This window comes from Dryobates pubescens, chromosome 15 (genome assembly GCF_014839835.1).
Source record: "Dryobates pubescens isolate bDryPub1 chromosome 15, bDryPub1.pri, whole genome shotgun sequence".
Lineage (NCBI taxonomy): Eukaryota > Metazoa > Chordata > Aves > Piciformes > Picidae > Dryobates > Dryobates pubescens.
The window spans coordinates 24,313,376-24,339,399 of record NC_071626.1 but is presented as its reverse complement, the minus strand read 5'-3'; the positions used below and the strand labels follow the sequence as shown (position 1 = coordinate 24,339,399).

Genomic DNA, 26,024 nt, shown 5'->3' with positions numbered 1-26,024 from the left:
AACAACATGAAATTGCTGCATGTTTTGTGCTGGGAAGTACTTGGAGAAACAAATGATAGAGCAAGATCATTTAAGAGTAAAGAGCCAAGGCAGACAATTGCCACGTCTTCCCCACAGAAACTGCAGTCCCCAAAGAAAGCCAGGGGGAGGATGGGCATTGACAGGAAGGTGGTACACAGAGCATTTTGGCATGTCACTTTCTGTACTTTGATTGCTAGTGAGTGCAGTCCAGACCCAGAGAATGAAGACTTTGCTACAGCAGTGACTGCTGCTGTCACAGGAGCGTTTTCCATGTTCGTACACACCCTCGTGGCTGGACAACAAAGCTTTCTAAGAAATGGTGAAGTATGCTACAACTTTCTCTAAAGGCTGGATTCTAGTTAACAGCCTGTCCCAAGGCAAAGCTCAGCTCTTTGGTCATTGGCAGTACCCATATGGGGAATTTTTACAGGTCAACACATTTGCACCAGTTATTCACTGGGGCATAAACCCTGCAAACAGCGTGAAACCGAGCCTGAATACAGCACAAGTTACAGCAGTGACAACAGAACTGCTGGCATGCAAATTCCAAGTAAGACTACAGTATAAGAGAAGTAATCACATAAATCTGAGGGCAAGGATCCAGGTCCAGAGGAAAAGGGGAGGGAAGAATAGCAGCACAGCTTTAGGAACCTGAAAACATATGGGAGAAAAGGCAAGCTATTAAATTCTTAGAGACTTGTATGTTGAGCAGGGGTCTGACTTGACGTTTGTTGAAAGCAGTGTTAATTACATGCATCCACTTTAATCTTGTTTTCTCTGTGGGCAGGCATAGCTCTCAACAGATATTGTCTTCTTTTGAAAACTTAAGAAAATTATCAGAGCATATTATATTTATCTAGGTAGTAAATCTTTCTCATCTAACAACTGAAATCTTCAGAGAACGGATTCAATAAGCAACAAGACCACACTGAGCTGGGTGACTCTGGTAACCTTCCCCATACAAAATAGCTATGATGGAGTACACAACAGCAAAGAAATGGTACTAAAAAATGAAACTATTCAAACTCAGGTTTAAGTAACCAAATTATATACTAATTGCCTATCATTTGGTTACAGAAATGTAGAACCATTTTCTCCACAACCTTGCCCGCTGCCCCCAGTCAAGGATGCATTTAACACCTAGGTTATGTTTAAGACTCCGGATGTGAAATATATGACACTCCAAGTAACTCATGGTCTTTAGGATACTAGGAAGTGCTAGGACTAGGGGGAATGGAATGAAGCTGGAGGTGGGGAGATTCAGGCTGGAGGTGAGGAGGAAGTACTTCCCCATGAGAGTGGTGAAGCCCTGGAATGGGGTGTCCAGGGAAGTGGTTGAGGCCCCAGCCCTGGAGGTGTTTAAGACCAGGTGGGATAAGGCTCTGGCCAGCCTGAACTAGTGTGGGGTGTCCCTGCCCATGGCAGGGGGGTTGGAACCAGATGATCCTTGTGGTCTCTTCCAACCCTGATTGATTCTATGATTCTCTGATCAAAGGTAGCTTTATTATTTACCATCATAAAACTATTAAATTCTATTCACAGAATCACAGAAACATTCCAGTTGGAAAAGAGCCTCAGGATCACCAAGTCCAACCCAGAACCCTACTCTAGAAGGGTCACCCCTAAACCATAGCCCCAAGCACCACGTCCAAACCACCTTCAAACACATCGAGGCTTGGGGACTCCATCACCTCCCTGGGCAGCACATTCCAATCCCTGACCACACTATCACAATATCACAGTATAACTAAGGTTGGAAGAGACCCCAAGGATCACCGAGTCCAACCTGTCCCAACAGAACTCATGACTAGACCATGGCACCAAGTGCCACATCCAATCCCCTCTTGAACACCTCCAGGGACGGCGACTCCACCACCTCCCTGGGCAGCACATCCCAATGACGAACGACTCGCTCAGTGAAGAACTTTCTCCTCACCTCGAGTCTAAACCTCCCCTGGCACAGCTTGAGACTGTGTCCTCTTGTTCTGGTGCTGGGTGACTGGGAGAAGAGACCAACCCCCACCTGGCTACAACCACCTTTCAGGTAGTTGTAGAGGGCAATGAGGTCACCCCTGAGCCTTCTCTTCTCCAGGCTAAACAACCCCAGCTCCCTCAGCCTCTCCTCACAGGGCTGTGCTCAAGGCCTCTCCCCAGCCTTGTTGCCCTTCTCTGGACACCTTCAAGTCTCTCAATGTCCTTCTTAAACTGAGAGGCCCAGAACTGGACACAGGACTCAAGGTGTGGCCTAACCAATGCAGAGTACAGGGCACAATGACCTCCCTGCTCCTGCTGGCCACACTATTCCTGATGCAGGCCAGGATGCCATTGGTCTTCTTGGCCCCCTGGGCACACTGCTGGCTCATGTTTAGGCAGCTGTCAATCAGCACCCCCAGGTCCCTCTCTGTTTGGCAGCTCTCAGCCACTCTGACCCCAGCCTGTAGCTCTGCCTGGGGTTGCTGTGGCCAAAGTGCAGCCCCTGGCACTTGGATTTGTTGAATGCCATCCTGTTGGACTCTGCCTATCTGTCCAGTCGGTCGAGGTCCCTCTGCAGAGCCCTTCTACCCTCTAACTGACCAACATCTGCTCCCAGCTTGGTGTCATCTGCAAATTTGCTGATGACTCACTCAATCCCCTCATCCAGATCATCCATGAAGATGTTAAAGAGCATGGGGCCCAGCACTGATCCCTGGGGCACACCACTGGTGCCTGGCTGCCAGCTGGCTGTGGCACCATTCACCACCACTCTCTGGGCTCAGCCTCCAGCCAGTTCCTAACCCAGCACAGAGTGCTGCTGTCCAAGCCAGGGGCTGACAGCTTAGATAGCAGTTTGCTGTGGGGGACAGTGTCAAAGGCCTTGCTGAAGTCCAGGCAGACCACATCCACAGCCTCCCCACACCCACCAGGCAGTCACCTGACCATAGAAGGAGATCAGGTTGGAGAGGCAGGACCTGCCCTTCCTAAATCCATGCTGGCTGGGCCTGAGCCCTTGGCCATCCTTCAGGGGCAGTTATTGCTGCCAGGATAATCTGCTCCATCACTTTCCCTGGCACTGAGGTCAGGCTGCCAGGCCTGGAGTTTCTGGGTTGCTCCATCTGACCCTGCTTGTGGCTGGGGACCACACTGGCCAGTTTCCAGTCATCTGGGACCTCACCGGTGAGCCAGGACTGGAGGAAAATGATGGAGAGCGGCTTGGCAGCTCATCTGCCAGCTCTCTCAGCACCCTAGGATGGATCCCATCCGGTCCCATGGACTTGTGGGTGTCCAAGTGGCTCAGCAGATCCCCAACTAATTCCTCATGGATTTCTGGGGCATCACACTGCTCCCCAACCCTATTGCCCAGCTCAGGAGGCCACTCATCCTGGACTCCTACCTTGCTGTTAAACATTGAGGCAAAGAAGGTGTTCAGGACCTCAGCCTTTTCCTCGTCTTTGGTCACCGTGTTCCCCTCCAGGTCCAGTAAGGAGTGCAGGTTCTTCTTGCCCTTCTTTTTAGTGTTGATATATTTGTAACAATGCTTTTTATTGTCTTTTACAGAGGTGTTCAGCTTCAGTTCCAGCTGGGCCTTTGCCTCTCTAACTTTATTCCTACATAATCTAAGCACTTCCTTGAACATACCTGGAGAAGCCTTCCCCTCCTTCCAAAGGTGACACAGCCTCTTTTTTCCCCTTCAATCCTCCAGGAGCTGCTTGCTTATCCAGGCCCAGAGCCTTCCCCTGGGCTCATCTTTCGACCACTCTTGCCGAGAAAAAATTCTTCCTCATGTCCAGTCTAAACCTACCCAGTGGCAGCTTGAGGCCATTCCCTCTTGTTCATTGTTATGAAACACAGAGTTTTAAGAACAGAAGGGTCTGCTCTCATTTCTACCTCCAATGCTTCTTCCAGTTTCAGCTCTCCCCTAGAAACCTACCTTCTGCTACTCTCGCAGGCAGCAATAATTATGAGATGCTAAGTACAGCCAAGTAAATAAAGGCAGCTATTGTTGTTCCTTATTCCCTTCCCCTCAATGACCTCAGACAACTGCTGCAGCTCCATGCACTTAAGCTGTCTCACTCCTCAGAAACACTTCTTGCTCAAGATCTTTCAGACAGATTACATTATGTTTGCTGTAACAACACCATGGCAATAGAAGATGAAATGCAAACTGAAATCTCCTATTCTCCGTACAGCCAATGAAAAGTGAGGGTTGTTTGTAACTGTTTACATTTCAACAGCCTACCACCTCCAAGTCCTGTTTTCATCAACACTGATTATCTGAATTCTGGTCAAGCTGGACACTGGCCATGTGATGCACCAACTGCCCAACTCCAGTCACACTGCATCCATGAAACGGGCAAGTAAGAACTAGTCTACAGAGGATGAGCACCTCAAAACCTTCCAGTGCAAAGAAGCTGAGCTTGTTAAATTAGTGACTTCTGATCTGATAACAAGGCTAAGAGCCTAACCTTCACTTTAAATTCTATCCTCTCCACAGGCCCACTTCAATTTTTGGTGGTTTTTAATCAGTTGTTTACAAGTCATGTTAAACATTGGGAATATAAAACTAAGTGAAAGAGATCAGATATGATTCAGTTCTCACAAGTCCTCTACTTTAAATAGTTTTGATTCTCTCTCAGTCATTCCATATAAACATTTAACAACAGATACTGTTAGGACAGCAAACAAGTAACTAAAGGAAGCAGATAAGAAAAACATAAAAAGAATCCATGTCTTTATAACTTCTCTGCATTAACATTTTCCAAGTTTGTGTCTGAGGACATACAACACCAGTTTATCATCACAGGTATATATTCTTTAAAACAGACTAACACAAAGCCCAACCAAAATTAGCTGCATTTCATTTTCTCTCAGCTACTGAACTCCAAGTCCCCAGTCTGGGTTGACACATGGGTAGGGTGGCACTCTTTATTTATTCACCACCCACTCTTTTAACTTGTGTTTCTATACAACATCTCATCAACAGCTTGGCAAATTACTCTCTGGCTTGCCTCCACTCCTCTTCCTCTTTTCCTTTACTCTTTCTTCTCCTTGTCACCCACATAGAGCAGCCACAGAATAAGCCCTCTCATGCCTCTAGCAAAGAGCAGTTCAGCATGATTACCAATATGCCCACAGCAATCATTTCCTCCTCCCACCCTCTCTGGTCCTTCACACCAACATCAGCATGTTCTGAGGTTTCTCTCTCACCATTAAATGAGGGACATACATATGACCCCCAGACCCTCTGTTTATCTCACTGCCATTTAGTCACCAAGATCACTGCTTACCAGTTCTACAATCACTCTCTTGACCCTGCTGCTCCAATTCCATCCTGGACTCTCTCAAGCTGGGCTTTGGTGCATCAAACAGGCTCCTCTTTTGGACTGCACAAAATCTCTAGCAACCTCTCAGGACAAACATCACCCCCAGTGTAGAACCATAGAACGCTTTGGTTTGAAAGGGACCCTATCTTGCTTCCACTCATCATGTTTCACACACACTCAGAGCAATTCCTGATGCCAGTGAATGACAAAGTGCAGCTGAACATGCAGAACAACAATTCTGAATTGTTCTCTACTACATCCAGAGTGCTTGGAAGGTTTATTACTAAATAAACATTTCTCTTCCTTTAAGTCCTCCCTTTCTTATGCTGCCCATGGGGTGTAAACTGTAACAGTGGATGGACTCTTGGGGTGACTGCCCACTGTGATTACCAGCAGTGCCCAGTCATTTCATTTGTTTTCAAGTTAACCTATATGCTCCTGTTATCTGTCATCTGAAGTATCAACTCTCAACTATGAGGAAAAAATTCTTCATGAGACACTTTGATCCATTAGTCATTTTCCCAAGGACTGTTGTAGTAACTAATCACAAATTCCACTGTGCACATGCAAATGGCCTCTGGGAAGCAAAACAGAATAAACAAACAAGAAGTTAACCTAACTTTCTACTCTCCAGTTGTGAATTTATCTTCAGTACCCTCATCACAATTACACTACTACTGTTTAAATCGCACCTCACTACAAAAAAGACATTGGGTTGCTGGAGGAAGTCCAAGAGAAGGGCAGCAAAACCAGGGAAGGGTCTGGAGAACAAGTCTTCTGAGGAGCATCTGAGGGAACTGAGATTGTTTAGTCTGGAGAAGTGAAGGCTGAGGTGAAACCCCATTGCTCTCTGCAACTATCTGAAAGGAGGTTGTAGTGAGGTGGGGTTCAGGCTCTTCTCCCTAGTATCAAGAAGAAATGGCCTGAAAGTGTGCCAGGGGAGGTTTAGATTGTGTATTAGGAAAAATTTGTTCACTGAAAGTGTGGTCAGACATTGCAACAGGCTGCTCAGGGAGGTGGTGGAGTCACTATCCCTGGAGGTGTTCAAAACTTGCATAAACATGGCACTTGGAGGCATGATTTAATGGCCATGGTGCTGTGAGGGTGATGGCTGGACTCGGTCTTAGAGATCTTTTCCAACCAGAACAATTCTGTGTTTGAAATGACAGACATACCCTAAACAAGATACATGTCCCACTCAGTTCCTGCTGAGGAATTAGTCATTAATGCCTCCTATTGAGATATTTGGATGTTAGGAAGAAGTTCTTCCTCATGAGGGTGGTGAGAGACTGGCACAGGTTGCCCAGGGAGGTGGTGGAAGCCTCATCCCTGGAGGTGTTTGCAGCCAGGCTGGATGTGGCTGTGAGCAACCTGCTGTAGTGTGAGGTGTCCCTGCCCATGGCAGGGGGTTGCAACTGGATGATCCTTGAGGTCCCTTCCAACCCTGACAATTTCATGATTCCATGATTCTATTGCCTTATCCTTCAAGAGAAGCAGCAGCATCCATTGTCTTCAATGAAGGAAAACTGAATCCTGCTCCAATTTTATCAAGACTGGATGATGACTTGGAACAACAACATATTCCATTTTGATGAAAGCTACAAAAAAAAATTGCTGTCAGTGGCACAACCTCATGCTGCAGTGTGCAATGGTGCAGCACAAATGCCAGTTCACAATTATTCTGGTTCAAAAGAAAAAGCAAGTTGGAGGGGTGCAAGAGCAGGAATTCCTGCAGCAAATACCACACATACCAATCCTCTGAAAGCAATCTTTGCAAAGTATGCATTTCCACTGCATTTTTGTTTCTTCTCTGAACTTGGAGCACAAATGACTACTTTCTTAAATAATGGTAAAGAGAGTATTTTGCCAAACTAGCAAGAAAGTTCACTTCTGAGACAGACAGGAGCATTTTTCAAACACAATTGGGAAATTTCCAAACATGCACACTTTATACCTAGGCCACAACAGCAAATTTCACATCCCTCTTGCTGCCTAATAAAAACTGTTAAGGAAGAAAAGCCTACCAAGAGTAAAGGCTTACCAGGATTTTCTAAGCCATCTCTAGTACTGATGCCTCAAAAATGTAAAAGGTGGAAGTTTGTAGGCTGCTTCTCCTGAAAAAATTACAAGTACTCTTGGCCACAAATGGATGTCTTGGGATGTCATTCCCAAGACATCCATTTAGCTTCCCCTGATCAGGTGGGCAGTCAAATTTCATAGTGACAAAAGGTAAGTTTTGATTGAGAGTCAACTCTTTGCCAGTTCTACAATCACTCTCTTGACCCTGCTGCTCCAATTCCATCCTGGACTCTCTCAAGCTAGGCTTTGGTGCATCAAACAGGCTCCTCTTTTGGACTGCACAAAATCTCTAGCAACATCTCAGGACAAACATCACCCCCAGTGTAGAACCATAGAACGCTTTGGTTTGAAAGGGACCCTATCTTGCTTCCACTCATCATGTTTCACACACACTCAGAGCAATTCCTGATGCCAGTGAATGACAAAGTGCAGCTGAACATGCAGAACAACAATTCTGAATTGTTCTCTACTACATCCAGAGTGCTTGGAAGGTTTATTGCTAAATATACCATTTCTCTTCCTTTAAGTCCTCCCTTTCTTATGCTGCCCATGGGGTGTAAACTTTAACAGTGGACGGACTCTTGGGGTGACTGCCCACTGTGATTACCAGCAGTGCCCAATTGTTCCAAATTTCCAAACATGCACATTTTATACCCAGGCCACAACAGCAAATTTCACATCCCTCTTGCTGCCTAATAAAAACAGTTAAAGAAGAAAAGCCTACCAAGAGTAAAGGCTTACCAGGATTTTCTAAGCCATCTCTAGTACTGATGCCTCAAAAATGTAAAACATGGAAGCTTGTAGGCTGCTTCTCCTGAATAAATTACATACAAGTACTCTTGTCATTCCCAAGGACATCCATTCAGCTTCCCCTGGTCAGGGGGGCAGTCAGATTTGGCAGGGACAAAAGGTAAGTTTTGATTGAGAGTCAACTGCTAAAAAATTGTAAACTATGTCAGAGGTAGGACATGTGAGAATGCTCCTGAATCTTGCCTGGGCTTACACCCACAGCAAGGAAACATCTTTGCTACATTCAAACATTTTGACTGGGTGTTCCAGAGCCAAACTGGGCAATGGCTGTCTTGAACACCACCAGTCCCCCTCTTACCTTGGTGTTGGCGCACGCTTTCCCCTTTTTGTAGTCCTTATGGCTGCCTCTTTTGTCCAATTTGGCCCACAAGGCTTTGGCTTTCCAGTAATTGAGCTTGGACTTGAGTTTGTGATAAAAGGAACGATAGTCCTTAGGCTTCAGTTCTAGATAGTCACAGAGCTCTTGGAAAGCCTTGAGAGTCCCCTTGCAGGTTGAAGCCTGGACAAATCTGTCGAAGAGCACATGAGCCTGGTTCACCTTCTCATTCTTGCTTTCTTCCATGTTTCAAGCTTTGCAGCTGCCCTGGGGGGCAGCTGTTCTCTTCCAGTCCGCCAGATTTCCAGATGTTGCTCTGCTGAGCCACTTTCACCTCTGGCTTACAAACATGGTTAACCTGTAAAATATAAAAAGAATCAAATGCAACTGCTCTTTTTGTTGTTTTTTTCCCCCCTTTTCAAACTTTTGTCTGAGTCTGCTGAGCTGAGCACCCAGATTCTCAGTAATTAATAACACATCAGTCCTAACAAAGTCAATTGATCAACATCCTGAGGATTCCTGTCCAAGCTGACTGAAGCTGAGCCTTCCAAAGCTTAACACAACAATGAGACACCTCCTCTTTGCTAAATCACAAAATAACCTGAGCCAGTCCCTAGAAAGTGTGATCCAAACTCCTTTCGCTTGAGCAGCAGAGAAGTAACAAGTGAACTGGTGGCTGCTACATGATGTTTGGGAAGCAGAGAGAGCTTTAAGAACAGATTTACTAAGGTAGCAGTTACTGTGAAAACCAGAGCACTGTGGTAACACCACAGCAATGGTTACATGCTGGTCTTCAAAACTACTACCACAAAGTACTCTAGGAGTTGGCATTTCCACCAGTAAAACCAGTTCAGGTTCTTTCATTGTAGAAGGACTGATGATCAAGAGTGGCTGGAGAGCAGCCAGGCAGGAAGGGACCTGGGGGTACAGGTCGAATGTGCTGCCCATGGAGGTGGTGGAGTCACCATCCCTGGAGGTGTTCAAGAGGGGATTGGATGTGGCACTTGGTGCCAGGGTTTAGTAGACATGAGGTCTTGGGTGACAGGTTGGACTTCATGATCTTTGAGGTCTCTTTCAACCTTACTGATTCTATGACAGTAGGCTGAACATCAGACAGCAGTATGCCCAGGTGGCCAAGAAGGTCAGCGGCATCCTGGCCTGAATCAGGAACAGTGTGGCCAGCAGGAGCAGGGAAGTCATTGTGCCCTGTACTCAGCACTGGTTAGGCCACACCTGGAGTCCTGTGTCCAGCTCTGGGCCCCTCAGTTTAGGAAGGACATTGAGACACTTGAAGGTGTCCAGAGAAGGGCAACAAAGCTGGGGAGGGGTCTGGAGCACAGCCCTGTGAGGAGAGGCTGAGGGAGCTGGGGTTGCTTAGCCTGGAGAAGAGGAGGCTCAGGGGAGACCTTCTTGCTCTCTCCAACTCCCTGAAGGGAGGTTGTAGCCAGGTGGGGGTTGGTCTCTTCTCCCAGGCAACCAGCACCAGAACAAGAGGACACAGTCTCAAGCTGTGACAGGGGAGCTTCAGGCTGGATGTTAAAAAGAAGTTCTTCCCAGAAAGAGAGATTGGCCATTGGGATGTGCTGCCCAGGGAGGTGGTGGAGTCACCATCCCTGGAGGTGTTTAGGAAGCTCCTGGATGGGGTGCTTGGTGCCATGGTTTAGTTGATTAGATGGTGTTGGGTGATAGGTTGGACTCAATGATCTCAAAGGTCTTTTCCAACCTGGTTAATTCTATTCTATTCTAAATAAAGAGGATGGCATAATACAAGTTGATCTTTCAATAGTCCTTGGAAACAGTGCTTTTTACACTGACAAATTCAGTGATAGCTACTGCAACTGCTAGCAAGAGGTTAAACCTGCTAATAGCAATGAAATGTTTAAGAGAAGATGTCCAGACTGAAAAAAAATGCTTGTCCTGTGCCAAACAGCATAACCATTTGTCTTATTTAGAGTCTATGCATCTATTCCTGTCAGTAAGCCGCTGAAGAGTGAAATGTGCCTGAAGCACAATGCTTGTCAGATTCTCCTAGTAGTTCCTCTGATATGCAGGTCCCTACAAAATGTTAGGTCCTGAGATGATTAAATATGCTAACAGCAGCTCTGCTACTCCCAGCTGCTTCTCTGAGGTCCTTCAGAAGCAATCTACAGACCTACAGAATTGTTCAGATCACAAATAAAAGTATTTTCTCCTCCTCCCCCTCCTCTCTCTCTTTTATATATAATACATCTCCTTCTTCCTCTTACACATAGTACTAAGCATGTTCATAGAATAGATGGCTGTGCTCTCCAAGAAAGAATGGTTCTGTTTGTCTTCAGACAGGAGGGCGGCATGGGTACAGATGTGGGCACTGTGGAAGCAAAGCCCTTTCTGAGGTACTGTTTTGTCCTTTGTTTTTCTGCAAGGGGTATTAAGGTAAAAAAGAGAAATATGTTAACTCTGATAAAACCTTTCAGAATCTCACCAGATCTTTTCCTGCTTCCAGCAGACAGGAAGCCATGTCAAACGTTACAGCTTATGCCTCTTCCCCTTCTGTATGACAGCTCTGCAGCAGCTTGTTTGGGCACTGCCGCATTTCACCCTAACGTGGGATTTATTGCTTATGGTTAGAAATAACACAGGAGACCTGGAAACCTTTACACAGAGCCACAAACTCTTGGTTAGCAAAAAATCAAAGTAGCAGAAGCCACCATACAACACTGGGTTATACAGGAGGCTGCAATCATGACTTTATTAGGACAAATGCCTTAGAGGATTCAGCACACATGAAGCTGTTCCTCTAACTGGCCAACAGCAATGCCACATCCACAGCAGTACTGCTTGCTAAGCAGGATGGAACTAACTGCTTTCCTTATTTTTTCATCTTAGCTTCTCAGTTGTAAAGGTAGAATTGTGCTCCAGACTCACACCTCAGGGAAACCAACTTCACTACTGCAGCAGTCTTAAGACACAGCATTTTATAACCTTGTGTCTCCTCTTCTGTTCTCAAGAACACTGTAAAGAGCTCTAACAAAACATCTCTTACACTGAAGGAGTAATTGCAGTGCATGTGGAATACAGACAATAAATCACAGAATTAACCAGGTTGGAAAAAACCTTTGAGATCATCAATTCCAACCTATCACCCAACACCACCTAATCAACTAAACCATGGCACCAAGTGCCTCATCCAGGCTTTTTTTTAAACACTTCCAGTGTAGTGTTCCACAGCCTGGAGTCCTATGCCTCCTTAATCAGCACAACCTCTCAAGTTGAATACTACTTAGTGTTGCATTTCCCCATCTCTTGCACCCCACTCTACCACCCAATACTCACTTCACAGCAGTGCTTCAAGTGACTGAGACTTTCTAAGGAAATGCAATAAAAGTTTTATAATCTAAATTAAGTGGAGTGACAATTCAAGCCCGTTAACCCACAGCCAGCTACTGACAGACCCAGATACAAGGACAACAGACATTTAACCTCGTACTGTTGCTTCCATTCCACTTTTTCACCAGAGGAGCAAAGTGGCACTGGTCCTACACTGATCAGAGAGATCCCAGAGTTAAAATCCAACCCACTTACATTCTAAGAACTTACTGCTTTGTGCTTGAGGTTTGCCAAGCCAAGAGACAAACCTGCAAAAGCAGGTCATTGTGGACTGCGCAGCGGGAGCAGCACAGCAACGCAGCAGCGCTGCTGACATCCCATTTCACACAGCCTGTGAAGTCATTTATGCCCACAGGTCAAACAGAGGCTTCAGTCACCACACTAAGTCACTCCCTAGAACTCTGCATTCTTGATGTAAACGCCCAAAGCCCTTGGAATCCACAAGCAACACGTCAGAGAGCATGGAAGCCATAGGAAGCAAGGGCAGACAAGAACTAAGTGCCAGCTTTCCAGGGCATTTGTATGCCGCGTTGGCTGCTCTGCAAGCCTGCAGCATGTTTTGTCTCGAGGCAGCTGATTGCTGACTCAGAAGCTCTGTAAATTCCTTGGCTGGAGTGCTGGGAGAGAAAGACAAAGCCTATGAAAAAAAGCATGCAAGAACAGTGCTCATGTTGCTATTTACAACAATAGCATGAGGTTGTTACTGACTCATGACTGCAAGTATGCTCTGGATCTCCAGCACTTGCTCGGGACAGAAGAAACCAATGCAAACAGAGGCATGGGCCATTAATAATTCCAGGTGGTGGTTCCTTCCCAGTCACCCCAGAGGCAGGGACATGAATATTTTACCAAATGCACACAAGAGAAGAAGTCCAGTGCCCTACTTCTGTCAAATGCACCACAGAATGAATTTGGTCGTACCAGTTCAAGCTCCTGCAGGAAGTGTTGCAAATGCAAGGCTCCTATATTCCAAGCAAATCCATCCCCGTAATAAGAGTCACTTCCCCCCCACATCTTCCATCCTGATGTTAAGTGCTCATTCAACTAATCACTTGAACCTGACAAAAACAAGATATGGGAATGCATTTTCCAGCATTCTTCTCCACTTCTGCCCCTGAGTTAATTAACTACTGAGTTAATTCACAGCTTGTTCTGTCTGGCTTAAAGCAGCATTTGGAGCAAACAAAACATTTGCTGAAGTAGCTGCCCAGTTCCACCTCAGACTGCTGAGTTGCTGTGAGTATAATGTAAATGCTTTCTTATGTTTTGGTCATTTCCCAGCCAAGCAAACACCACAGATGCACCCTTGACAGATAAACTTCTGAGAAGTCAGAGTTCAACAAACTGGAGTAGAACAGTGTGAAATCTGAAAGCAAGCTGGTCCAACGAACCTAACACTCCTGATAGCTCCACACAACCCAATTTCCCTTGATTTCATCCTCCTTGAGTTTCCAGTTCCTCAGCAACGTTCTCTGTGCTCTTGCCTCCCTTTCGTGGTGCCTCAGCACGACTCAGTAACACGCTCTGGAAACTCTGAGGTTACTGCAGTACCTAGGCTGCCAGTACACACTTGCAACTTGGCTAGCACAAGATTAAGCACAGATTACTGTTAAGCTTATGCTGCAGACAGTGGGGACACCTATTTTTGTCCCTCTCTTCCACCAAGCCTCCCATTTTCTTGTAGGAAAGCAATTACCTCTAAGATTTTTTTTCCCACTTCAAATCTGGACGGAATTGTTCAAAAGTTATTAAGGATGAACTCAAAAGCAGATGGACAAGTGGCTCAAGCCTGTAAACCTCCCCTCTTTAGGAAACAACACTAAAAGTAGTCTTTATTCCAACAAATGAGATGGTTCTGTTTTCATTTCCATGGCTTGATTTGACTTTCACCCAAGCCTAAAGAAATGGACTTGGCTACAGCATGTTCATTAATGTAAGCAATCATGGGTATCAAAAACTGCAGCCTTAGGGCACTGCTAAGACTGTGGAACAGATGGCCAAAACAGAACAGTTTTGTCAAGAAGAGCTCAAGACTAAACTGGCAGTTATTGAAGCTCTGTATTTTGCACACAAATGGGAAAGCAGGAGGACAAAGGTGTGGCTGCCATTGTTTGCAGCTTCCCTTTTTCCATCTGGTGTCAGAGGAACATCAGTAGTGTTCACAGTGTGTGTCAAGAGGGTTTTTAGATCTGCTCCCATCCATAAAATTCAACACCCAAGCAAATAATGCTGACAAAGATATTCATGTTTTAATATGCTTATCAAACCTGATTTTCACAGGACCACAGAAACATTTAGGTGGGAAAAGACCCTCAGGATCACCAAGTCCAACCCAGAACCCTACTCTAGAAGGGTCACCCCTAAACTATATCCCCAGGCACCACATCCAAACTACCTTTAAACACAACCAGGATTGGTGACTCCACCACTTCACAGTATCACAGTATAACCAAGGTTGGAAGAGACCCCAAGGATCACCGAGTCCAACCTGTCTCCACAGACCTCATGACTAGACCATGGCACCAAGTGCCACATCCAATCCCCTCTTGAACACCTCCAGGGATGGGGACTCCACCACCTCCCTGGGCAGCACATCCCAATGACAAACAACTCGCTCGGTGAAGAACTTTTTCCTCACTTCGAGTCTAAACCTTCCCTGGCACAGCTTCAGACTGTGTCCTCTTGTTCTGGTGCTGGGTGACTGGGAGAAGAGACCAACCCCTTCCTGGCTACAACCACCTTTCAGGTAGTTGTAGAGGGCAATGAGGTCACCCCTGATCCTTCTCTTCTCCAGGCTAAACAACCCCAGCTCCCTCAGCCTCTCCTCACAGGGCTGTGCTCAAGGCCTCTCCCCAGCCTTGTTGCCCTTCTCTGGACACCTTCAAGTGTCTCAATGTCCTTCTTAAACTGAGGGGCCCAGAACTGGACACAATACTCAAGGTGCGGCCACTTCCCTGGGCAGCACATTCCAATGCCTGACCACTCTTCATGGGAGCAGTTTCTTCCTACTGCCCAGTCTAACCCTGCCCTGCTGCAGCTTGAGGCTGATCCCTCTTGTTCTGTCACTAATTACCTGGGAGAAGAGACCAGCACCAACCTCTCCACAACCTCCTTTCAGGTAGTTGTAGACAGCCATGAGGTCTTCCCTCAGCCTCCTCTTTTTCACACTAACCATCCCCAGCTCCGTCAGCCACCCTTCATAAGATTTATTCTCCAGGCCCTTCACAGCTTCCTTGCCCTCCTCTGCACTGGCTCCAGGCCCTCAATGTCTCTCTTATATTGAAGTGCCCAAAACTGGACACAACCCTCAAGGTGTGGCCTCACCAGAGCGGAGTCTCAGAGGGCAATCCCCTCCCTGCTCCTGCTGGATATGGCATTTCTAATCCCAGCCAGGATGTCTTTGCCATTCTTGGCAATCTGTGCACACTGCTGGCACCTATTCAGCTGCTTGTCAATCAGAACCCCCAAGTCCCTTTCTGCTGGACAGCTTTCCAGCCACACTGCCCCAAGCCTGCACCATTGCTTGGGGTTGCCATGACCCATGCGCAGGACCTGGCACTTGGCCTTGCTGAAGCTCACATGATGCTATGAAGATCAAAGCACACATAGGAACAGCTCCTGGAATTCTAACATTAAGAAAAGCTCAATCCAGTAATGATTTGAAAAAGAAATGCAACTTGCATCCAAGAAGATGGAAACACACAAATGAAGAAGCAGTTGTAGATAATATTTTGGTTCCCAATTCTAACAGGGTACTGAAGAAAAACGTGTGTTTCTGATGACTAACCATGGTACTGAAAGTACCAGACCTACAAAACACAGCTTTTAATCCACACCAATTCAACAAGCCTTCCACTCTGCTGCTCTGTCATACACAACTCTGATCCCAGCAGAGTCCTTGCACTTAAGGAACACCAACATGGGAAGAACCAAGGAACAGATCATCTGTCTCCTTAGAACAAAAAACACACACACAAAAAGGAAAAGATACCAAAGTAAGAGGTAGCTGCCCCCTTACAATGTAAGAGAATAGTGGTCCGCCTGGATAGCTGTCATATTGTAAGAGAAGCTTCAAGAACTACTGGCTTAAATACCTGACAGCCATATAGTAGGCAAATCCCTCTTTGCACAAACTGTCACCCTGAGTGTCCAGTAACCAATGCAGTGATCCTCCTCACGTAGCACCATCTCACCAGCTGGGTGCTTGGGAAGCTGGGGACACTCTTGGAACTGCCACAGCGCTGTGAAGAATCACCTGATACTCTCCACATGCACAGCAAAAGACAATTTCTCAAAGTAAAGGTGCTTTTATTCCAATGGTAGAATTCAACTAGATTAAAACTCTCCCAGCAAAGTTTGTGCAGTGTGGTCATTAGCACATCAAGTCACACGAGCAATGCTTTCCATTACAGCAAGTGTAAAATGAAACACGAATAGCAAAACGTGCCACACAGCCTTCCTCCCCCATGAAAATATCAGCCTTCAAAATACTTTGATCCATCTCAGCAACTCTGTAATGTATAGTCAGAACTAAACTGATTTTGAAATGGTCACCAGTAGTCAAGTTGCAACATATCCCAACAATGCTAGCTCACTGGATAATCTGCTGTGAGATCCAAGCTTTTGGGCTTGGTATCCACCAGCTCCAGAACAGTATCTTCTAAGCAGTGTCAAAAAAGCAGACCTTGTCATGGGATTGAGAGTACAACCTAGGACAAGAAATATCACTAAGTACATTCCCAATAACCTAACCTGCTCTCTCAAGCCTGTAAGAAATGGATGAACACCATAACCTTCTCTGTACTATGCCATATCTCATGTCCAGCAAACAATTTTCTAGGGAGCCAAGGAAACGGCAAGCTTAGATTAGATCCCATCAACCAATTCACAAGGAACTGGAAGCCATGACACTTAGTGCCATGGTTCAGTTGATTAGATGGCATTGGTTGGACTTGATGATCTCGAAGGTCTTTTCCAACCCTGTTAATTCTGTCTATGTGTGTATTTATTACAAGCCTCTCCAAATCCAATGATGTAAGACAGCAAAAGTTCCATTTGTTATGTGGGTGCTGAAATTCATGTATCTCCCACAAATGCTCCTGAGAAAATACAAGTCCTCAAAATGCAAATCCAGCTGGTTTTATATGGGGAGCCCTCAGTCTACAGGCATTCCCAATAAAGACAGTCTACAGGCATTCCCAATAAAGACAACAGCCTACACCTGGTGGCTGTCAGACCAGAGGTATCTTCTTACGCACAAGACCTCTGACTTCTAAGGTTAGCACACAACTACTTCATACAAGGGGAAGGTGACCTCACTACCAGGCTGAAGCATGTGGAGCATTCTCACTTCACTACACAACAGGGCAAGAAGGTTGAAAAAGTCATTCCCTCCTGTGAAGTGCTTTGAAGCTGGTTCCTGCTTTTACATTTCAACACAAAATCCCATCCTAAAGTTAGTTCCCACCAAGTTTTACAAGCTGGACTTCCCCAGAGTTCTTCAAACACTCTTCCATAAGCTGAGGTAAGCACCTATACAAAAAAAAAAAAAGATAAGAAGAAGAAGAAAAGAAAGGCTTCTGAGAAATTACTATAATGACACCTTTATGAAACTCTATTCCTGTGACTTCAAATAGGGAACACTGACTGATACTATGATACCAAAACCCAAGCCTTTGCCTCAGCACAGCACGACAGCAGCTTTGGACATCATACAAAGCATGGATTGATTCATCTTTCTGAGCCAATGTGCTATGCCACCAAACAAAGGAGGCTCAGGAATGCTTTCCTGAAGATTAGAGAACAAGAACATTGCTTTGACCCAATTACAAATTTTGAGCAGAACCAAGACTGGAGGCTACAAACCTCACTAACAGCCTCTGCAGTCCGGTGAGTCCTCTTAGGCCTTCAAGTTCTGCCAGTACACTGATCACCCCGAGGCATCCCACAACAGTGAGCAAACAAATAGAGCCTATATTGCTTCTAAAAGAAGAAATCTCATCAATGAAACTAATGAAACTGAAATGAACACATTTATTTAAACGTATTTAAGTGAAGGCTTCTGTCTGTCAGATCCTGGTACCAAAACAGAGACTGCAATGCTCACCCAGTTTTGTGCAGAAGACACAATCAACAGGGACAAAGGGACAGGTACAATCATACAACCTGCAAGTGACAGAAGGTGGTTGGGGGCAGGAATTGCCGTTCTTTACAAGAGCAGGTAAAATGGCCTGTGAGACCTGAAAGACAAATGCTCTGCCATCTAATTACTATGTGCTTGCCATCTGACACTGGAACAGGTTGCCCAGGGAGGTGGTAGAAGCCCCATCCCTGAAGTTTTTAAAGCCAGGCTCTGAACAACCTGATCTAGTGTGAGGGGTTCCCTGCCCCATGGCAGGGGGATGGTCCTTGAGGTCCCTCCCAACCCTCACAGCTCTGTGATTCCATTACATACACTTTTCTTCATTTATGTGCTTCAATTTCTGGCTTTTGGTACGCAATTCCAGCTTACACAGGCAGTGGGGAATCACAGGGTCCAAACTAATCGAAACTTAAAGCCATCTTTCTGTGGGTCATCAAGAGAAACCTCAGCAGCAAACTCAAAGACTGGTTATTTGTGCCAACATGTATTGTCACAGTCACAGAATGTCAGGGGTTGGAAGGGACCTCAAAAGTTCATCCAGTCCAAGCTCTCTGTCAGAGCAGGATCACCTAGAGCAGATCACACAGGAATGCACCCAGCTGGGTTCTGAATACCTCCAGAGAGGGAGACTCCACAACCCCAAGAGCAGCCTGTTCCAGGGCTGCTTTTAACTCCGCGTTTCACTCCTCAGTGATTTTACCAGACTCACAAAAAGGACAAATATTCCAGTTACAAACATCAAAAATGTACTTGGAACAGTGAGCTTTATTTGTGCTGCTTCCAACTCTCAGCTGTTTTAAGTGTGGAAAAGGCAGACACTTCCTCAAAGGAAGTGGTGGTGGAGAAGGGTGTTAGAAAACAGGATTAAAAGTTTCATAATTCCCCTCTCCACACATGCTCAGCCAGCTCTGACATCACAAATTGATTCCACTGCAGAGAGCAGATATAACAGATGTATATCCCATCTTTGTGGAGGAAGACTAAAGATGCAAAGTAGAGGGATTTAAAAGATTTGATTTTTCTGTTCCTAGTGCAGATCTTTCAAGGGACTTTTGGGGTCCAAAAAGCCCTAAATAAACAGACATTATGAATGAAACAGTCATAAAGATTTCCTCAACCCACAAGCCACTTGATTTAGAGGCTGTTGAAAACAAAACAAATGCCAAGCTTTATTCTAGGAAAAGTCCAGGAAGGGCTGGGATCAGGCTACAATACCTGGGTTGCCTTGGCCTTTACAATTACCAGGTAAAACACATACAGAGAACTCAAGAAACACTGAAGAAACTGGACCTTAAACCAAGGGTTCCAGAACTGCCACTTCCATTCCCTTTAAGCAGAAAGGTTCAACCAGGAGTTTGTCTCTCAGGGAATTGTCTGCAGATGAGGAGCAGCACCTCACTATCTGCCACAAGCCTTGACTTGTCACTGTTATTATCTCCAGCACTCTGTATCCCAGCTATCACATGCCCTAATCCACCACTGTCCCCAGCCCCGGCATGGCCATGTGTGTCTAATGTTTACCATCCTTCATTTCCCTTATTAGTACGAAGAAGCCTTTTATGAGGTGAGAGGAATATATTGTAAGCAACTCATCTGTTCAGTGCTTTGGCTAACCTATGACAAACAGGTGGAAGAGAGAGGTTACATTTTCTCATGCTACAAAACACACCGGAACCTTGAACGGTGATCCGGATTGTAGGCAGAAGATGGCAAAACCAACACTTGTGACATCAAACCCTCAGCTCTGGCCCTGAGTTAATATCCTTGGCACATACTGTTACATAGCTTAAAAATAGTAAGCAGGCAGGACCTTCCCCACTTGGCTGGACATCTGACTCTCAGTATAACGCTGCCACAGTTTCAATTGGCCAGACAGCAACTCCTCTCCCATGGCCAAAGGGATAGGAGATGTCTCCCTCAAAGACAACGCCAAGCTCAGCGCCTCAAGCAAATGAAAACCTGTTAGGAAATCAGTTGCAGAGGAAAGAGGTGGAGGTGGCTTTGTGATTTACTCTCCTCTCCCTGAGGCTTTGGCAAGCAGTTACTGAAGTGAGATGGCAGTCGTCACTTCCAGAGGCAGACGTTACAACTCTGCTCAAACACAGCTGCGCTGGTGGGGACATGAAAAGACTTGGTACGCATTAGTCAGAGGTTTAATCCACTCAAAGTGTGAGGATGCCACTCAGCAGAATCTGTTCCTAGGAGTGAGCACATATAATAGCTTCTCTACTTGTTTTTCATCCTCAAAGACTTTTCTGTCTAGTCTTTTAAATTCCATCCTCATTTGGATAGAGGCCATTTCTCTGCAAGGATATCTGGGGGTCTGAAGCAGATATCCTTAACTGAATCTCCCAGCTCTCCAGCAGGGAAAGCTGCTCTACAAGAGCACATGAGCACTCCCTTAGAGCAGATTCAAGAGCCCCCACACCAAGAGACCTACAATCAACTTGTGCAAGACATCTACAAGTATCTCTTTACTAGTCAAAGCTCTCAGTGGACACAGAGCTACTACACGGAGAGAGAGCTTCTGTCCAGCATGGCTCAACAGCCCTCATGCACTGCTTTGCAGTTATGCAGCTTACAGGCTGGAATTTGTCTCTTAGGGCATTCCAGGATTCCCACTGGCAGATGATTCAGTCCCTGGGCTAAAAGTGAATAATTTCCATAATCCCTTATTTCATAACATCATCCTCCATCTGATATTTGAGCACTAGCTAGAATGTCCTTTATCAAAATGTTTTTAACATAGCAAGAAGAGGCAAGAGACTAAAGTTATCACTGGGAAAGTCAGAAGTCAATACCAACAAGTTGCTGCTAGCTCTCGTTACAAAGGAGAACACTGAAACTAAGAAATGCTTTCTTCAGCTTCATTCACCTGTTGCTTTCAGGCTCAGCCAGCCTGAATGGACTGGTAGCCCAGCATAGCTCTCTAAACCAAGGATGACCAGCAGTGGTAGTAGCACTGTAGCATGACAGTAGATGCTTTCCTGTGCTCCTGCACAGCAGATCACAGCATTAACTGTATGGTTTTCTGCAGAGAGTGCAACCTGGGGCCTTCAACAGCTGGAAACCACCCTCCCTCCAGCTGCTGATTGATATCAAACAATTTAGCATTCAAATGTTTACCATTAGTCTATGCTAACAGAAGCACATGCTGCTGTGAAGGTGGCTTGGTTTTCTCCAGTTTAAAGACTGAAAATGTACAGAATTTGATCCTGATTACATTGGAAGGCACCTGTGAAACCCAAATGCTTACTGTCTCCTACTAGGTGACTCTAGTCATTTGAAACTGTGTTTCCTTCCCAGGATGGATGAAATTTCGCTTCTTCCTCTATTTCAAAGCATTAGAGCCTTGAAAGCTGAAGGAAGGAACAGACTTCCAGAATTCTGCCTATGTGAATAGGGCTGAAAGAAACAGTGCTGTTAACAGAATGGTTGTTTGGAGAGACAGGAAAGCAGTTCTTACAAGTTCAAGGAAACTATGCTTTTGGTAGTGCACCAGACTGCAGAAGCAGCATACTAAGAACTGCTGGCACACTGCTGTATGTTGCTCACTGTGGAACATAAAATGTGAATGTTGTTTTTCTCCAAAGGCATAGATAGGCTATTCAAATAAATGCTTCAGGCAATTTATGCCCCACCTGTGTTCCCCATAGCTAATAAAGCAATGTAAAATGACCTCAAGCTATACAGGTGTAATCAGTTCACCAAATCACTTCAGAGAATCTAAGGGGTAAGTACTGTTCCTGTGCTCTGCACATGTATTATACTGCCCAGAAGAAAAACTATTCCATGTGTCTTTGAATTGCTCTTAAAAACACTTAAAATACAATGCAGTGAACTCAGGATTGCTCTGACCTGATCTTGGTTTTCTCTCTCTCATACATGCTATGTAACAGCAACTTCAGTTCCATTAGTCTCCTGGCTAACTCCTCAGATGTGACAGTAACACAGCTGCTAAGCCAATCAGCAGGGTCCCAAGTTTAACAGAAAGATCAGTATTTATACTTGTCTGTTCCTCCAGTCCAGAGCTGATGGCAAATTCATGAACAGTCATAGACTGAGACACACTAATACCTTAAAGAAACAGAAGACAAAACAACAGCAGGTTTACAGTATCTAGATAAAAGGAAACTTGAAGGTATGTCTTGGCCAAGCATAACATCACAGAATCACAGAAAACATCCAGCTGGAAGAGACCTCAAAGCTCATCTGGTCCACCCTTCCACCCAGCACTGCAGGGTCAGCACTAAACCATGTCCCTAAGCACCAGCTCCACACACTGCTTAAACACCTCCAGGGATGGGGACTCCAGCACTGCCCAGGGCAGAGCATTCCAGTGTCTGAGGAACCACTCTGGGAAGAAGTATCTCCAAGCATCCAGGCTGAACCTCCCCTGGCACAGCCTGAAACTATTTCCTCTGGTCCTGTCACTTATCACCATGGACAAGAGGCTGCCCCCTCCTCATTCCAACATCCCTTCAGGTAGTTGTAGAGTGCAATGAGGTCTCCTCTCAGTCTCCTCTTCTCCAGACTGAACACCCCCAGCTCCCTGAGACACTCCTCATAGGCCAGGAGCTTCAGCAGCCTCGTCACCCTTCTCTGGGCAAGCTCCAGAAGTTCAATATCGCTCTTGCAGTGAAGGGCCCAGAACTGAAGACAATACTTGAGGTGTGGTTTGGGTTACTTTAATATTTTTTAATCTCTCTGCATTGACCTCTATTGTTCACTGAACACAAGGGGTGGTGCCTTCTGTAGTTTGGATTGCTACCTGCTGAAGTGCTTCCAAATGCCCCTGCGCAGATTGTATTTGCTACCCTTAGAGGAACCAGGCTGCCAGTGTGTTTTACGGAGGGTCTCAGAACTCATCTCCCCACACACACTGCAGAGTATAACCCTAAAGTCACTCAACATTTAGGCATTTCACTAATTCTCCAGGCAGACTGGAGAGAACACTGTTGGTATTCACACCCTTCTCCATGTACTCACCATAGCAAGACTGCCTCTGTATGCATTAGACTCATGCAACTCCACTGCAAGAGACAAGGCAGATCACTTCTAGCACAGAGCTATTTGTAAGTTACACCACATTAAGCTCACTCTAAGTAAATTAATAGCAAGGTAACACCTAATAAAAATGGACAAGGACCTCACTGCTAGGATACCATTTTCCCTGGAAGAATTAAAAGCACAGTAGGGCACCTGAGAGAGAAGCTACCAAGACTACAACAGTTACCTGCAGCAAGGTAGATGTGGGTAAAAATCATCTGCAAATAAACTCAACCCATTATCTAACCTGGGCTTATTTTTCTCCTAATAACTAAACATCACATGCCAGCTTGTGCCCACAGCTGGTTTAGTCCAACTTCAGGTTAGCCCAACAAGCTTTGAATGTGCCCTCCAGAGAAGTATCATCCTTCGATGACAGAAGACTGCAAGGCGTGAACAGGAGCAGCTCTCCTTTCAAAGAACAGCTAAAACAGTCTTGTGTCTTAGAGTGTCCAGGCTGGATGCATCACTCTCTCTGCAGTCATCTTTCCACAGACAGGAGGTAGTGTAAAGGAACTTCCAGCCTGCTCCTCTTCTGACTGCCTTCACTGAACACAAGTTAAAATCCATTCAAGGAAAAACAACATATGTGCACGGAAAAAACACCAAGCTAATCTGTCCCAGATAGGCTACTTTCAACAACAGCAATCAGTGTACTTGACTGCAGAAGGGGTAGGATCATTTCTGGGAGAAATGCATCCATGTCTCCTTTCCTCTTCATGGTTAGGTAAGTTGATTTGGCTGTTGATTAGGGAAATGCACCAATCTATCTTGTTTAAGTCTCTTATTTGAGGAGTGGGTCAAATGAAGAAACTGTGAGTCACAGAACCACAGAGGAGTTAGAATGCATAGAATAAACCAGGTTGGAAGAGACCTTCAAGATTATTGCGTCCAACCCAGGTGGAAAAGACCTCTGAAGCTGCCTAGTTTGATCCCACAGCTCAACGCAGAGTCAGCTAGAACAGGTTACTCAGACTGTGCCCAGTCAAGTTTTGACCATCTCTGCAAGGATGGAGTCACAAAGGACACTTTAAACCTAACACATCCCTCGCATATTTAAACTCCAGGCAGATTAATTTGTGGGTAACCAAGGAATACAAAGGAGCATAGCTACTCAAGTCCCAGTGCACATCATCCTAAAAGGTACAGTCAGTAAAGCCAAAAGCAGCAAGTCACTTTTCCCTCTGGATTAATGAGACTCACAGGGTCTTCACATTTCCTCCTTACCTCCAAAAAATATATATTAAATGAACTGTTTATTCCCAGACCTCATAGAACATTAAACAAAAGCAAGCTTAGCCTATGAAGGCAAAACCTGAAGCTACTCTCTAGCAGATGTGATTGTACCACTGTCCACTCTCTAAACAAAGGCAATACCTAACCCAAGGGTTCAACTGGACTACCTCCTCCCTCCTTGAAAACAGTTCTTACTGGTCAAGTTTGGTGACATTTGAATTTGCAGTGCACAACAGATGCTGAGTGATACCAAACATACTTTTTCATGCTGCTCCACACAAATAGTTCCAGCAGTCTTATCACAGAACTGACACCCTGCCTTAAAGGAAGAATCAGAACAATGACATAGAAGACAGCCTCAGGAAATGATCATGTTGGTCTAGATGCTGACTTAAACATGCAGGTTTCTTTCCTATGAAAGAGGTACCCAGCAACCTCAGAAAGGTTATTCACACCTGAACAGAAACAAAACAAAAATATCATTAAAAGATCCATGCCATATTTTCCAAGGGTAGAGTGCAACTCCAAGCAGTGGGGCCACAAGACATAGCTGTTCAGCTGGCAACCAAACCACAAGGTTTTAAATAGATAGTTCAAAGCCAGAGATTACTCTCTTATCCTGGGCTGTCAGTAGTACAAAGCTGTGGAGGAAAGGTAACAACGATATAGAGGGAAAGAAAATGTTTCACTTCAAAAATGGTTCATCTTTGCCTTTACAGAGCCACAGATTGGATGCCTTGGAATGCATCAAAAGATTTAAACCACTGGATATCTGTAAAATCCCAGGACTCATGGTTCAGTTTTAGGGAGGTCAAAAGGTTTTGGCTCTTGCAGGGTTGTAGTTTTAATCCTGACGTATGAAGGTTCACCTCCGGGATGAGAAATTGCTTCTTGTGCTAGTTGATGATGGCTACTTACAAGTGCTTGGGAAAAGAAGTGATTTTGCTAGGAAAGAAGGATCACCTACAGGGCAAGGCAGGTTAAGAAACTGGCAGAGTAGGTCATCCTTACAAACAGCTGAGCCAGGGAAAAAAAATTTAGTGGCAATCTGTGACACAGGTTGGATGGCAGAACCTCTAGCATCTCTGTTCTCTTGTGCCCAGGGTCCTCCTTCCCTTCCTCATCCTCTAACAGGAGGGTCTGCCAACAGGATTTGAGAAGATTATCAGGGCAAAGATGGAAGTATGTTCCAGCCAGCAGCCTAAAAGTGAAGTTAATCATCTCAGCATCTTAAAAGAGCCAAGGACTGGGCAAGACTCTTTCCACTGACTGACCTGAAACTAATCACAAGCCACATAAATGCTAATTCTGACTGTACGGACAAACAACTCCTGGGCAATGGTCATTTGAGGCAACAGATGCTGGGGGACACCAAACATGCTTCCTTCTGCAGTGCCACCCAAATGGTTTCATCAGTCTTATCACAACACTAACATACTCCAGTCAGGGATCTACATTAAAAAGAAATTTTGATTTTTCTGGGGGGGGAAAAAAGGATAATTGTGTGTGTGTGTTTAGAAAACAAGTATGTCCACTCAAATCCCCTGGAAACCAGGGAAAGCAGCACCAAGCCTTCCCCAGTGAAAGAATTTTAGTCTAGACTTAGAAAGGCTTGTCCATACACTTCGGAATTTATGCTGCAGATAGAATAGACCTTTGAGATCATCGAGTCCAACCTATCACCCAACACCATCTAACCAAC

At 45.4% G+C, this 26,024-nt stretch overlaps 1 protein-coding gene across 1 annotated transcript in view; it reads right to left on the bottom strand.

Moving 5' to 3' along the window:
- Window positions 1-26,024, bottom strand: part of MICAL3 (microtubule associated monooxygenase, calponin and LIM domain containing 3) — a 203,789-nt gene that overhangs the window by 125,631 nt on the left and 52,134 nt on the right. The window contains exon 2 of the mRNA XM_054167732.1: window positions 8,509-8,884. Within this exon, the coding sequence (XP_054023707.1) occupies window positions 8,509-8,772 (264 nt within the window). The 5' untranslated portion in view covers window positions 8,773-8,884. The remainder of the gene's footprint in view (window positions 1-8,508; window positions 8,885-26,024) is intronic.